We start from the raw sequence: 14,297 nt of genomic DNA, 5'->3' as shown, positions 1-14,297 counted from the left end.
TAATATTTACACGATTGAGATAAACTCAAGTCCAATACCACTCAACTCACTTCGACTACAGCCCAATCCATGCCCGCACAATGAATTAGTATGGGAATCCACTTCTATATTTTATAGGGTTTGAAACTTGTAAACAGATACATTTAGGAAAAGTAAGCTTGCATGAACGACGAAACTCAAAACAAAAGATTTCTTCTTATTGTTTTGGAGTAAGAGCTCTAATCATGCTCCTAGACGATTGACAGATAGAAGACAGGTCTAGTCATTGCTCTTGTAACTAATCATTGATCATAACCCACTAGTGTCATACATGCGAATCAGATAAAGATGAGCCTCACTTATACCATCACACTTGCATGAAACTCGAAAACAAAGACATACAGGTTTGATCCTCAATCAAACAATTTCTGCTTTGTTGACATCAATCATCTCTTTAGGTTGAACAATAAATGTTTTTTAACTCTAAACAGTAATGGGTTCAAAACTTGATAGTTTTAGAAGAAGCACAGTTAATATCTCAGAACTTTGCTGCAAATGTATATGTTTAAATGAGGATTCTTCTTTTGGTGGGTACAAATGGTGGCCTGGAAATCATATAAAAGAAAACACAGGCAAACGCATTTTCAAGATTCTAGTTTGCAGCTGTCAACGGAAGCTGAAGCACTAGCAGAGTGATCATAACTCATGGTAATGGCAGTCGTGTGAAAATTTTGTATCCATTCAAACTAAGATCCATTTTTACAACAAATTGTTGTTAATAAAATTGGCTAATCACACTAAATGCCAAAATCACGTTAAAAAAGGGAGCTAATGAGCTATTAAATTCCCACAAAATTCAGATCCAGATAAACCAAATACGATGTAAGTTATATGGACGATAGATCTTCATAAATGGTCTTTATACCTGGTCTCTCAGATACAGATCGTATACATCGAAGAGCTATTCCAAGGACCTCCTTCATTCCCTTTTCAGCTGCCGGATTCCCCATCTCCGACACCAATGCAGCGTCAAAGCATTCCGAGCCACAACCTTTTGAAACCTTCAACCGCACCCAATCAGTAAGATCAACCCCTCCTCCCTCACCAGAAATCACATCACCAGCACATCTACCAGTCAGAAGTTCCAACAATATCACTCCAAAGGCATATACATCTGACTTAAAGGAGGGGTGTGGTTTTTTGGAAGCAGCCAACTCTGGTGCTCGATAACCCAAGACCCCGGCATCAAGAATCTGTTCAATGGTGCCAGCTTGGGTCATGAGACGATGGAGGCAATAATCAGCAACACGTGCATTAAGATCAGCTCCATCTAATAGTACATTTGTTGCTTTCAGGTTGCCATGAGGAACAGCACGGTCAAAGTGGAGATAGTTCAGGCCACGTGCAACATCAACTGCTATTTTGAGTCTCTGAGCCCATGTCAATGGTGGGCCTTTTCTTCCCGGTCGATCTGAGAAAAGGATTTATCATCAGTGAACATCAATTTTGGCCAATATAAAAGTCATGCATGCATAATGCAAAACTAGAAGAAACTATTATAAATGATAGATCATGGTATTCTAACCCTTAATTAGTCACTATTAATAATAATCAGCCTAGACTGACTGCCTCTATAATCTAAGTGAATTGCATCCACCAGAACAGAACACTTAGTTGAGAGGAAAAAGTTATAGTATGAAAATGGCATATGAGGTTAAAGTCATATTCTATTAATACATCTTTGATAAACAATACAACATGCTAAGCTTTATGGAGATGGCATATTCTAAAAGATAGTTCACATTCGCATCACCATTATTAAGGGCAGCAGAGAAAACAAGCTCTCTATTTGGTGACAGTACTTCCATGCGTGTCACTGTAGATTAGTTGGTGTATGTATCAAACCATGCCAAAGTTGTAAAAACAGAAGGAATATAAGCCATTAGCAATTGCAAGCAGCATTTCATTTTTATCATTAAACTCTTATCTGCTTTTTTAAAAAATAATTTATTTACCTACAACAATGAATATGTCAAAAGGAAACAACACAGAAATGTTCTCCTAATATAAGGTAGAAAGACCATTTGCATAGTTGGATAAGTTGAGAAATGTAGAGAGGCAAAATGGTACCATAGAGAAAGCTTGCAAGACTCCCAGGTGAGATATAATCTGAAAGAATGAGCTTCTCATGCTGTGTCGGTCCCCAATAGTACCCTCTCAAACCCACAACATTTGGATGTCTGATATTAGCAAATTTTTTAGCCTCCTTAGCAAACTCCTTTCTCTGTTTTGCTACTCCCTCTCTCAACCACTTTACCGTCAAGAACACTCTATTCTCCAATGTTGCCCTATAAGAAGTCCCATGACTGCTCCTCCCCAACACTTCAGCTGGGGCCCTTGACAGCTGCTCAGGGGTTAAACTAAGTGTCTCATCAAGAAAATGCAGCTCACCAGCCAATTGATCTGGCGATCTCACATCCAATCTTGCTAGGTTTTCAGCTGTGAATGAATCCCCAGACTCTGGGGACCAAGACAAATGACTAGTCTTTGATGGAGAGAAGCCAGTTACTGTTGCCATTTTCTCATCGGGACTCATAATCCCAGATGATGAACCTTTCCTTGAAGCCACAAGATCTTCAGCTGAAACAACCAAAGGCCCACCGCTGCCTATTCCAGTAGAGCCAGAAGGGTTTGATAGAGCATGCCTGCGGATATCTTTTTCTGTAGCATGTTCTTGTGGTAGTCTTCTTGATATGCGGATGTAATGTATGAAGCTAGCAAGCAGGATAAGAATGATAACAACAATTATACATGAAACTATCACAATGACTTTGACAACAGTGTTGATAGGTTTCCTCTTGGAACTTTGGCCAGTGGTGTTGCCCAATCCAGGAGGACCACCAGGAAAACGTAATTTGGCATTTCCAGGATAAAATGAAGAACTAGGAAACTTCCTCAGATTTTCAGGAACAACCCCAGAAAAATCATTGTATGAAACATTAAAGGCTTCAAGGGTGTTGGGCAAGTTGTTTGGTAAAGGGCCAGAAAAATGATTCTGGGATATATCTAATGAGCTTAGAGAGCTCATGTTAGCCATAGAAGTTGGCAGAGAACCAGATATATTATTACTGGCAAGATTGAGCACTTGAAGGCCAATCAATGATTCAAGTCGATCAGGAAAAAAGCCATTAAACAGGTTATGGGAAAGATCAAGAACCTCAAGATTGGATTCACTAGGTGGAGGGAATTCAATGGCACCAGTGAGTAAATTATTTGAGAGGTGGAGTTCATGCAATGTGGATGAAGTAAAGAGACCAGATAGAATAGACCCATCTAACTGGTTGTAACTGAGATCTAAGACTCTAAGCTTTGGATACTGAGTAATAACCTTTGGGAGAGAGCTACTAAGGGAATTTTGGGATAGATTGAGATAATTTAAACGCAAAAACTGCGGTGTTACCTCCGGAATGGACCCTGTCAAACGATTTTGGCTGAGATCAAGATATTCAATGTCACCCCACTTCACCATTCTAGTCAGATTCCCTTCAAATTGATTATTTGAAAGATCAAGTACAGAAAGGCTTCCAGTTAGCATAGGAACTTCCCCTGTGAGCCCGTTAGAGGAGAGATTAAGTATTTGAAGAGTTGTCGACAAAATCGTACTTACTGTCCCTGAAAGATGAAGCAATATGTCAGGTGCATGATAAACCAAAGCGAGCATGATTAAACTGCTGATATCATTTGTTACAGAACATAAGAAATATGTAGCTCAAAGAAACTAATAGGAATGCAAAGAAAATACCTGAGAGATTGTTGCCACTCAAATCCAGTTCAGTTACCAGCAAGGAATCTCCTCTCAACAAATCATTAGGAATAAACCCTGAAAATTTGTTATTGCTGAGCTTGAGTACCTGGAGCTCATAAACAAAATTGAATCCTGGCAATTCTCCAGACAATTGATTGCAGCTCAGATCCAACACTCTCAAGTTTTCAAAGAGCTGTAGCTCACCCCCATCCACCAGTGACCCAGTAAGCTGGTTGTGGCTAAGATTCAAGTACTTGACACTTTGAGAGATACCAGGTAACAGCCTCTGAAAGCTAGAGCTCACTAACATATTCCCACTGAAATCAACATGACTGGCATTTGTCAAGAGAAAGAACTCCCCATCAAGATGACCATTAAGCATGTTGCCATGCAGGTCCAGCACCTGAAGGCCAGAAATCAGCTCAAACCCTTTCGGGATTGTCTTGATAAATCTATTAGAAGATAGATTAAGATAAACCAAGTTATTTAGCCTCGTCAATGATTTGGGCAGCGACTCAGAAAAGGAATTGCGACTTAAGTCCAATGACTGTATTGAAACAAGCCCTGATACTGAATCTGGAACTGAGCCAGAGAAGTTGTTCCCAGCTAATGAGAGATTCAGTAAGCTCTCTAGTTTACCAATCCCCGGTGGTAACGATGAAGAAAATAGGTTATCAGAGACATCAAGAAACTTAAGACTTTTGAAGTCGCCTATATTGTCAGGTATTATGCCAGTTATGGAGTTGTTTGACATGGAGAGTTTCACAAGCATTGTGAGATTTGAAAACACACTCAAATCTCCAACGGCTGACAGACCCAAGTTATCAAGTATAACACCAGCAACATTTCCACCATTACAAATTATTCCATTCCAAGAAGAGGGGCAGCCATTAAAGTCAATGGACTCCTCATTCCATGAATCAAGGACATAACCAGTAGGGTCATTCTTGATTCCTTTCTTGAATTCAAGCAATGCCAAAATGTCTTGTGAAGGAAGCTGACTCATGGCATGAAGGAAAAACAAGGATAAAACTAGAAGCCTAAACAGTTTCATATCCATCCAGTCAGAAAAATATATGCTAAATCTTTGGCTATCTAGCTTTCTACTTCACAAACAGAAACAAACCCAACTAATCGCTCGGCCGATTAGGGAAAATAAACCACACCCACCCCCCCCCCCCCCCCCCCCCCCCCCCCAAAAAAAAAAAAAAAACACAATAATTTATCTTTGATATCAACAGAAACAGCCCAAAGCAAGAAACAAGCTCAACGTGCCAGAGAATGAGGTTTTCCCAACACCATTAAAGCAAGAGACAAGCTCAAAGTGCTAAAAAAAAAAAGGATTTCTCAAGCTATCAACTCTACAAATTCTACAATCACTCACCCCTTCTGAAAAGCAAAGCAAGTAACTACTCTTAACATATTGCTTAGAAAACTCAAAATGCGCATCTACTCAGTACCCCTTTACCTGACCAAGGGACAGACTGTGCTTCCCAAACAGCATCTTCTTACCAAGATCTCTTTTTCCTTTAACAATGTAGGCTCAACAACAACTCTTTCAACAAAAACACTCAGACTTTAAAGAAAAAAAAAAAAAACCACCTTTTTCGCATTTACATGACAAAATACACTTGTTATAAATTAAACATTACTTTCTACCATCCAAGCACAGGCACACTAAAATACCCACTAATGAACAAGAAATGGAACTTCAATCTTCATTAACAACTAGAATACAATAATAAATGAAAGGGACCCAGAAATTCTTTTGCAATAAAAATCCTAGTAATAGTATCTAGCGCACATTTTAGCAACTTAAAACATGTGAAAGCTCAATTTTTTCTTTAATACCACTACCGAAAAAAGAAAACCCAGAAAAGAAATTTAGCTTTAGTCTCTTTACTCGGTACGAAAAAGCATGTGAGGATTCAAAAACAAAACCCTAATATGTCTGCATTGTTTGATTAAATTAAAAAACAAAAATTTAGATACTAATCTCAGTTCATTCTTCCGAGAGGTGGCAGTGTCACTGTGTCAGTAAAAGACAAAAAGATAGCGGCCAAATGTTAGGAGTTTCTTTTTTTATTTATGTAAATTACGGATTTACCCGCCAAAAAAAAGGAAAGAATCTGTGTGAAACTTTACATAGTGGACGTCAAAGGATTTATTAAATCCGGTTTTAAGAATTTTTTAAACTTTATTGTAAATTTAAAAATAAACAAAAATAAGAGGGTGTTGGGGGGTGTGATTGGCGCCACGTGTCGAGGACCCACATTGCCCTTTGACTGGGCAATCACAAGTCCCAATAATAAATAACACACAAGTGCCGTGAAGTTGGTGGCGTAAGCATAATTGGTAGGCCCTGAATCTGGGACCCACCGGGGCCCAAGAGGTCAAAACCACCGCTCGATGTTGACACGTGAGAACATCCGTATTTTTAAACAGAATTTGGAACCGGAGTCAAAGTATGCAGATCTAGAGGACCACAAACAACCCGACAGGAAATTTTGAGTAGTCCATGATGCGGTGACGTTGCTATCTATTCTGCGGCTTGTGATGTGGAGTAACTTCCCCTTTTAGGCTTGAATGCTAAATGTCAAAATTAATGCGTTTGAGAAACACTAATAAAAAAATTATCATGAACTTGAAATTACAATTTTACCATTTAGTTAACGGTTTAGTAACTGTTAATTTTCACGCCGTTAAAACTACAATTTATGAATTCTTTTTTCAAGATTTTTTTAAAAATTATAATGCTTTAGTTTTTTTTATTAAATTTAAGGTTACTAAATACAAATTTATATAGAAATTTAGAGCAGCACACAATGACTCTCAATCAACCTTATAAAAATGTTCTTTAAATATTATCAAATTCTACATTCCAGCATCATATAATTTTTCGAGTAAATAAAATGTCATAACCTTTTGGTAAGGCTGGTGAGATAATTTCAAATAGGTTAACTTTGGGTAGAAAAAAAATGCTATTTTTAAAATCAATGTGGTAGATAGGGGTGGATTTGGGCCGAGCCAAATCCAAACACCCTTTGGCTCAAGTTTAGCTTTGATAGAAAATGACCTAGCTTGAATTTGGCTCGAGTTTGTCAAGCCAAAATTAAGTCCACTTCCAGTTTGGTTTAGATGAAAAATGATTTAACTTGATTGGGTTTGAATTTGGCTCGATTTCATAATTTGAATCAATGATTTGAATTTGTAATTCGATTCGGTTCGAATTAATGATTTGAATTGATGGTTCAGATATATAGCTCAGATTCGTGGCTCGAGTTCGTGGTTTATTGTAAAATGATGTTATTTTATCCAAATAATATTTCAAATTTTTTATTCAAGTCGAACCAATCCACAAATTTGAACTACTGAATTCGAACTGATTCAAGTCATGAATTCAAATCGAATTGAGTCACAAAGTCGAACTACTAATTTGAGTCATAAATTCAAAATGGATTCAAATCAAATCGAGCCGAACACTCATTGGCTCGAGTTCGGTTTGAACCAAAAAACGTGTCAAATCTTTCGGTTCAAATTTTAATTAAACAAATTTGAACTAAGTTAAATCGAATCAAATTAACTTTTAAAATTGAACCGGTTTGGATCATCTTATGGCCCAGTGGTAGAGAAGAATTTTGAATTTTGTACTTGGTGGAAGGCAATATGATTAAGAGAAGTTGATATTTGAGGCAAAATTATTCATCTCTTAGATTGAATGTTTGGAAGAATCTAAAGTTCCCAATTCCTTTTTGCCAAAAGCTATTAATCATTTCATATAAAATTACACCATTATTATAATGATTATTCACAAAAGTTGGGCTGAGAATTTGCTTTCTCAAAACAAATCATGTGATTTTAGATGTTCTTCTTGTGTTTTTTATATAAATTTGTGCCAATTGAGCTTGTTCTTGGCTTGTGGGCTCTTTGCCTTTTAGTGGAAAAAGCAATTTGCAAAATTGCTTTATGAAATTGGAAATTAGCTTTAGAAAGCATTGCAATATAAAGAAAGTTAAAAAAGTGTAAAAATGTTACAAAGTCATACAAGTGTCCATTAGATTGTCATTCGATAGGCTAAAAAACTATTTTCCATTCAAGCTTTAACGCAAAGACAAATATACATTTATAGAATTTTAAAAACTCAAATACCTACTCATAACTGAATTTCTGTTAACCGTAACTGAAATTTTAATAAAAATTTGGTCAAAGGTGGATATTTGTGTTTTTAAAACCTTACATATATATATTTGTTCTTGCATTAAAACTCGGGTGGGAAATAGTCCTTTGACATATTCTATATTGAGTGAAATTATGTGTATTAATTATTAATACTAATTTCTATGTCAAGTTAAACCTGAGTTATCTGATATAGTTATTGTAGGTCTAGTTCTTGTATCTTAAGATTTATCTGTTTGGCAATTCGAGTAGGGTTGCTCGGTTAACAAAAAAAATAATACTAATTTGTTTAATAATAACGTATTAATATGTAATTGGATATCACTTTTTTTTTATTATTAATACATAAAATAATAAATTGGAATTTAATAATTATATAACTAAGAATTAAAATTTTAAATCTATGATTCATCAATATGTTTATGAAAAGTAATATATTAATATTCATTAATATAATTGTAAAAAGATTATTATAAGTATCAACTTTGATATTAATGATGATGTGTCATTATATAATTAGGTGATTTAAGAGAAAAGTTAATTTTTGTTACCGAATCGTATGACCTAAATTATTCAGTATGTTTCTATGACATTCTGATTTATTTTGAAAAGCTTCAAAAGCTCAACACTTTGAGCCTAAAAGTGCTTTTGGCTTATTTATTTCACTTTTCTTTCCTTTAGTTAGGATAGTTTTTATTTAGTTGGGGTTAAATATTTTCTTGATAATATTTTAGTCCCACTAGTATTTTAGAATTCATTATTATATATAAAATGAAACTTTTTTAATGGAGGAGGTTGGTATTTGTTTTGATTAATAGAATCATTCTTAGTATTCTTTGTGAATTAATGAGTTATAGGTATTCAAAATCGATACGCAGTTAGATTCAATGATTTCGATAACAATGTTTTAAAACTCAGGCAAAAACCGAATATCAATGATAAATTCAATGATTTCGATAACTCAGTAAATCGTATTGACTCATAATTCAATTATTAAATCAGACTAATTCAGTTGTTATAATAATGTCAAATTTACATTGACTAAATTTTATTTGAAATTTTCATTATGTTATGTCGATATCACGAATCAGTTCAATCAGTTGAGCCAATTGATTAGAGTACACAAACAAAGCTAGGGGATTCACAATAAAATTCTGACTATTCCAAGAGGTGATAAAGCCTCTTATTTATAATAAACAATTTAAAAAGAAAAAAATTTCAAAGGTATTTATGCTTCCTTCAAGAGAATCTTCTTCCTTATGCATTATTCCTTTTAAAAAATTTCTTGGCTCACGCCCATATGCTTAAGTGGGTGAAAAAGATTATGGATAGAGAGCCCAGAGACCTCGGAAAAGCACAATGAGACGTGGAATTACTGAAAGTAACAACCTTTTAAGTTAAAAAACAAAGTAATATACATTTATTTTGAATTTTTAATTAAATATTTAATATATTTAATTATATAATAATATATTATTCGATTATTTGATTAAATAATTAAAATTGAGTATACATAATTTTATTATATTTTAAAAAATAGATTAGACGGGAAACTGTTTTTAATAATAAAATTATGTTCACTTAATATTATTTTAATAATATTAAATACTCCAATGACATATTATCATAAAACAGAATGTTATTTTATTTTTAATTTAAAATTACTTAATTACATAATAACATATTATTTAAGTGTCTGATTGAGTATTTAAAACTAGAGGAATATAATTTTATTGATTAAAAATAAAGTAATAATCATATAATAATATTTATTATTAATATCTAAATTATTATAAGTATAAGTAATATTATTCTATTTTTAAGATTAATCCTTCAACACTAATAGGACTAATATAAATACCATGAAACCTAAATCAACCAAATATCAATAATCCTACATAAATGAGAATGTTTATCACTCCACATGAGATGTTGAATACACTATTTTAAAACTCAAAATAGATTGGCAGTTAGACCGATCCAACCAAGACTCATTGGTCAATCTAATTTGGGCTCACGACAAAACTTGCTTTAACCGGTTCAACTATAAATCAATCCAATTTAACCTTCATGTTGACAACTCGTTGGTTAAAACCAATTATTGAGAATGAGAGGAACTTGAGTTTTATTGCATGTGATTAGGTATGTCTATGGGCAGGCTAGGCCTAAGGTTTACTACAGTAGCTAACTTTCGGATTGAGTTGGCCTATGAGATGTATAAAACCTATTATTTGACCTAATATATATAAGACCAACCCAAACCGGATCTTAAATGAGTTGACCTATTTTTTTAAAAAAATTTAATTTTTAATATTATAATTATTTATTAATTAATTATTTTAATTTTATGTAAACAGTACTAGACTAATTCTATGGGTAGGCTAGGCCTGAGACTTACTATTATAGCTAGCCTTTGGATTGGGTTAACCCATGAGATATATAAGACCTATAGTCTGACCTAATATATATAGAGCCAAGCCATATTGAATCTTAAACGAGTTGGCCTATATTTTAATAAAAAATTAATTTTTAATATTATAATTATTTATTTTAATTTTATGTAAATAATATCAAACCGATCCACAGGTCTTGTGTCTTGGCCCATAGCTTAACCTGAAAAGTCTATGGGTCGAGCTTGATATGTTATAGTGTCAAATCAAGCTATTTTCCCAAGCTTTGGGCCAGGCCGACCCACAACCCAACCCAATTAATGCCTCTATTAGGTATATATAAGACCAAACAAGAAACATATATTATTTGATATTGCCATATATATATATATATATATATATACACACACACACACACACACACACACATTCATACATACATGATTGAGCTCACAAACCAACCCCTTATCCAAGCCAACCTTGGTTGTATAGATTGTCGATGCAATCAATCATATAATTGAAAAAAAGCAACAAGTAAGTGAAGGAAACGATGGATTATTTCATATGTATTGGCAGCGTATTATCATTAATACCCATTATAAGTGTACATAAGGTCATTCTTTTAGCAATATGCCCTCCAATCCTCATCTATGGTTCTCAAATCCACTTGAAAAGCATATGAAGTTCCCTTCTTTGATGAACAATTTGAGGACAAAATAATAGTAATAATAAAGAGGAAAAGAGACTAAGATTGTTGCCATATGGAAAAGAAATTGATTAAATAGTAAATACATATAACATACTTGAGGAAAAAAAAAAAAAGCTAGACCAGGAAACTCTTATCTGCATATTGCTGGCAATTCAATGAAACCAATACAATAAATAGAATCATACACAAAGCTTATTCAGTGCATTAGATTGTCCTCTTTTGAGTACTAAATATTATTACCATGAATGTTCCACCACAAAACAAACAGCACATACAGAGCCACATAAACAAACCTCCCCATCAGAAAATTATATCCTCATCCTTGTTAGCAGCCACAGATAACAAGTTGTGTGCGGAACTGAATGAAATGCCTTTCTGCAAAGAAATCTTCTCAGCAAACTGCTCCTCAGCGAACTGTTTGGCAGCAGCCAACTGTCTTTCGATTTCCCTCTTCTTATAACCCTGTATCTTCTTTAAGCGAAAGAAATCCTCCCTTTCAAGCTCATCCAACTCTCCCTTAATGTAATTGATGGTATTCTCCAACCTAGGCTTAACAACATTCTCTAGAGCATTGACCCTGCGATTGGTTGTTTTAATGGCCTCGTCTAGTGTTAAAAATGAAGTCTGGAGTGAAGCAAGCTCAACAAGAAGCTCAATTGCTTTGACATAGGCAGCGCGACAGAGTTGAACCTGCTGGCCACCTCTGGATAATCCAGTAAGGTCATTCTTGGTCTCACCTTCTGTGAAATACTCAAACTTTGGAAGCTTGACACCAGCAACATTCTCTTGTCGAGATCGAACTTTAAGAGAGGCATTTTGAACATTCTCAAGGACAACGTGCTTGATGCTTTCACCAGCAACATACTTGGCTTCAGTTAAGGCAAAGGAAGAGGTTTTCATTACTTCTCCCATTGATTCCTTTGTAGTGACAATCTTTTTAAGAATCTGACGGAATTGAACTGTTAAAGCATCACTCTTCTTCTTAAGAAGAGCATGACCTCTTGTAGCCCCAACAAGCCGACTTTTCATCACTCCAAGCATTGTAACTGTTGGAACTACATTCAAGCGTTGGCTTTGCCCAGACATCTTCTCAGATTATCTAGAATAAATAAGTTCCATTAATAAGACATAAAATTTTCTTTAAGGAAAAATAATCATGATATTACATTCACATTTAATAATGAGCAATGCTATATATACACACTTTTGAATATACAGTTAAGTATACAGATAATGTGTCATCAAGTGATTAGGTATTACTTTATCCTTAATTCAAAATCACCAAATCACATGATAACATATCATTTATGTATCTAATTATGTACTCAAAAGTATGTACATATAGTTTTATTGTTTAATAATTATGATATAAATACAGATGAAGTTTAAAATCAGGGAGGCTGGGGCTATTTTCTTCTCTTCTATAGAAAGATTCAAGTTTTATCAAAATCTTGTCATACGATATTTATTTATAATCTAATATATTCCTCACAAGCTCTCATGTTTCTGGTAAAACTAATTTAAAATTTTAATGCTAGTGATTAAATTGAATGGCCTGCATTATAAACAAACAAGCTACTTTGATCATTTATAAACAATACAGATAGAGAAAAGAAACAGAGAAAGACTTCCTGTTTCTAAAGGAAGGTCAGGAGAATTTAGGATTTACTTCTACTACTTGTGTCTACAACCACTGTAATGGATTGAACCAGAGTATAAATCTCAATTAAACAAGCACATGCAGATCTGAACTACTCAATTCATGAGATCTTAGACAGAATATAAACAAGAGGAATTCCCTTCAAAAGCCAACTCAAAACTTTAAAAGACACGTGTTGCCAAGTCACATTTTAAAGACAAAAAGCACAAACTACATGAAGTGTTGAATTAAAACTGCCTCAGAATCCACTATTTTTTAAGTTTGATTTCTAAAAGGGAAAAGTTATCAACAGCCATCCAACCAGCAACCGTTCGCATTATATGGATGACAGAAAGAAACCACCGGGATCATTCAGTACAACTCTATGAACACAGTACTAAGCCAAACCCATGGGAATATCCTTTTATAAAAAATGAAAAATTGGACACTATGAAACTGTATTGTGTTTAAAAAAATAAAACAACTATGCCATGGACGGCCTTTTTTTCAGCTGATTATCTTATAAAAAAAATATTAATAGTCCTTCAATTATTTTAGTATTTAATAATAATGGAACAGTCAAGGAAGTCTGCATTCTGAACTCGATCATTTCCAAATCCCTTTCTTAAATGGACTAAATACCCACTGTAGACGCATAAGTGATACAAAAAATATGAAAATTTAAATAAAAAAAATCCAAATGGGTTACTTCCAATCGCCATTCTTCTTTCTGATTTAAACTAACCAGAGGATTAAGGATCTCCTTGAGTAAGATTTAAGAGTCTAAAATCTCGCATTCTTTCATAGAGACGCATTGAATATATAAAATTTTCAGAGGCTTTAAATATTTCTATCAAACAACAAGCAATTTCAACAATGTAAAATGAATAATCCGCAAGATCGTGCTGGAAAATTAAGACGAAAAATCTAAAAAAAATTGAAAAAAGGATAAATATTAAATAGAATTAAATACCTGTTGACGTAACCGGGAAAATTATTGAAGACAAACGATACGGGGAATGCCGCAACCCACTACGATTTCAATTCGTCTTCACACTCAAAATGGCGCTTTAAACTTCACTGGCATGGCTCAAATGGGGATCCGTCTGTAATGTAAGTGAATGAAGGACGAGGGTTGTTTTGATATTTTCACGTTTCATTGAGGGTATTATAGTCATAACATTTTGTATACGCCTATAGTATTGCTCTTTCTTTCAGAACTTATTTCTTAAACCGATAAATGGGGCAAAATAGTTATTCCCACGGATGGTTTAATACATTCCCATATCTATATTTATTAAATTTCAAAAATTTAAATATTTATTTATATATTATTAAAATTAATAAAATTTATTAATTTTATAAATAAAATTTCATTTAACTAGTGATTTAAAAAAAAAATCTATCATATTTTTTTCTTTTAAACTCTAAAAATAACATTTTTTTTTATAGATTAAATTTTGAAAAATTACATTTTCCTTTTTAATATTTTAATTTTTCAATGACAATTTTCTAATGAATGACTGCCTTTTTTGACGCTCTCCTAGCAACGTCTCTCCCTCTCTAGTGCTATCTCTCCTTTCTAATAATCTCTCTTCA

The 14,297-nt window shown here is 33.8% G+C and overlaps 2 protein-coding genes across 2 annotated transcripts; both read right to left on the bottom strand.

The window, feature by feature from the left end:
* Positions 1 to 702: 702 nt before the first annotated feature.
* LOC123227175 (LRR receptor-like serine/threonine-protein kinase GHR1) lies at positions 703 to 4,939 on the bottom strand. Its single transcript, XM_044651862.1, has 3 exons — positions 3,782 to 4,939; positions 2,110 to 3,651; positions 703 to 1,450 (listed from the first exon to the last, which is right to left on the bottom strand). Exons 1-3 carry the CDS (start codon positions 4,842 to 4,844, stop codon positions 867 to 869), a joined length of 3,189 nt encoding a protein of 1,062 aa, XP_044507797.1. The 5' UTR covers positions 4,845 to 4,939; the 3' UTR covers positions 703 to 866.
* A 6,235-nt stretch (positions 4,940 to 11,174) lies between these two features.
* Positions 11,175 to 13,816, bottom strand: LOC123227123 (V-type proton ATPase subunit D-like). Its single transcript, XM_044651808.1, has 2 exons — positions 13,672 to 13,816; positions 11,175 to 12,158 (listed from the first exon to the last, which is right to left on the bottom strand). The coding sequence occupies exon 2, from the start codon at positions 12,143 to 12,145 to the stop codon at positions 11,360 to 11,362; it is 786 nt and encodes a 261-aa protein (XP_044507743.1). The 5' UTR covers positions 12,146 to 12,158; positions 13,672 to 13,816; the 3' UTR covers positions 11,175 to 11,359.
* Positions 13,817 to 14,297: the final 481 nt, after the last annotated feature.

This window comes from Mangifera indica, chromosome 10 (assembly GCF_011075055.1).
Source record: "Mangifera indica cultivar Alphonso chromosome 10, CATAS_Mindica_2.1, whole genome shotgun sequence".
Taxonomy (NCBI): domain Eukaryota; kingdom Viridiplantae; phylum Streptophyta; class Magnoliopsida; order Sapindales; family Anacardiaceae; genus Mangifera; species Mangifera indica.
This window is presented reverse-complemented; position numbering and strand designations above follow the sequence as displayed.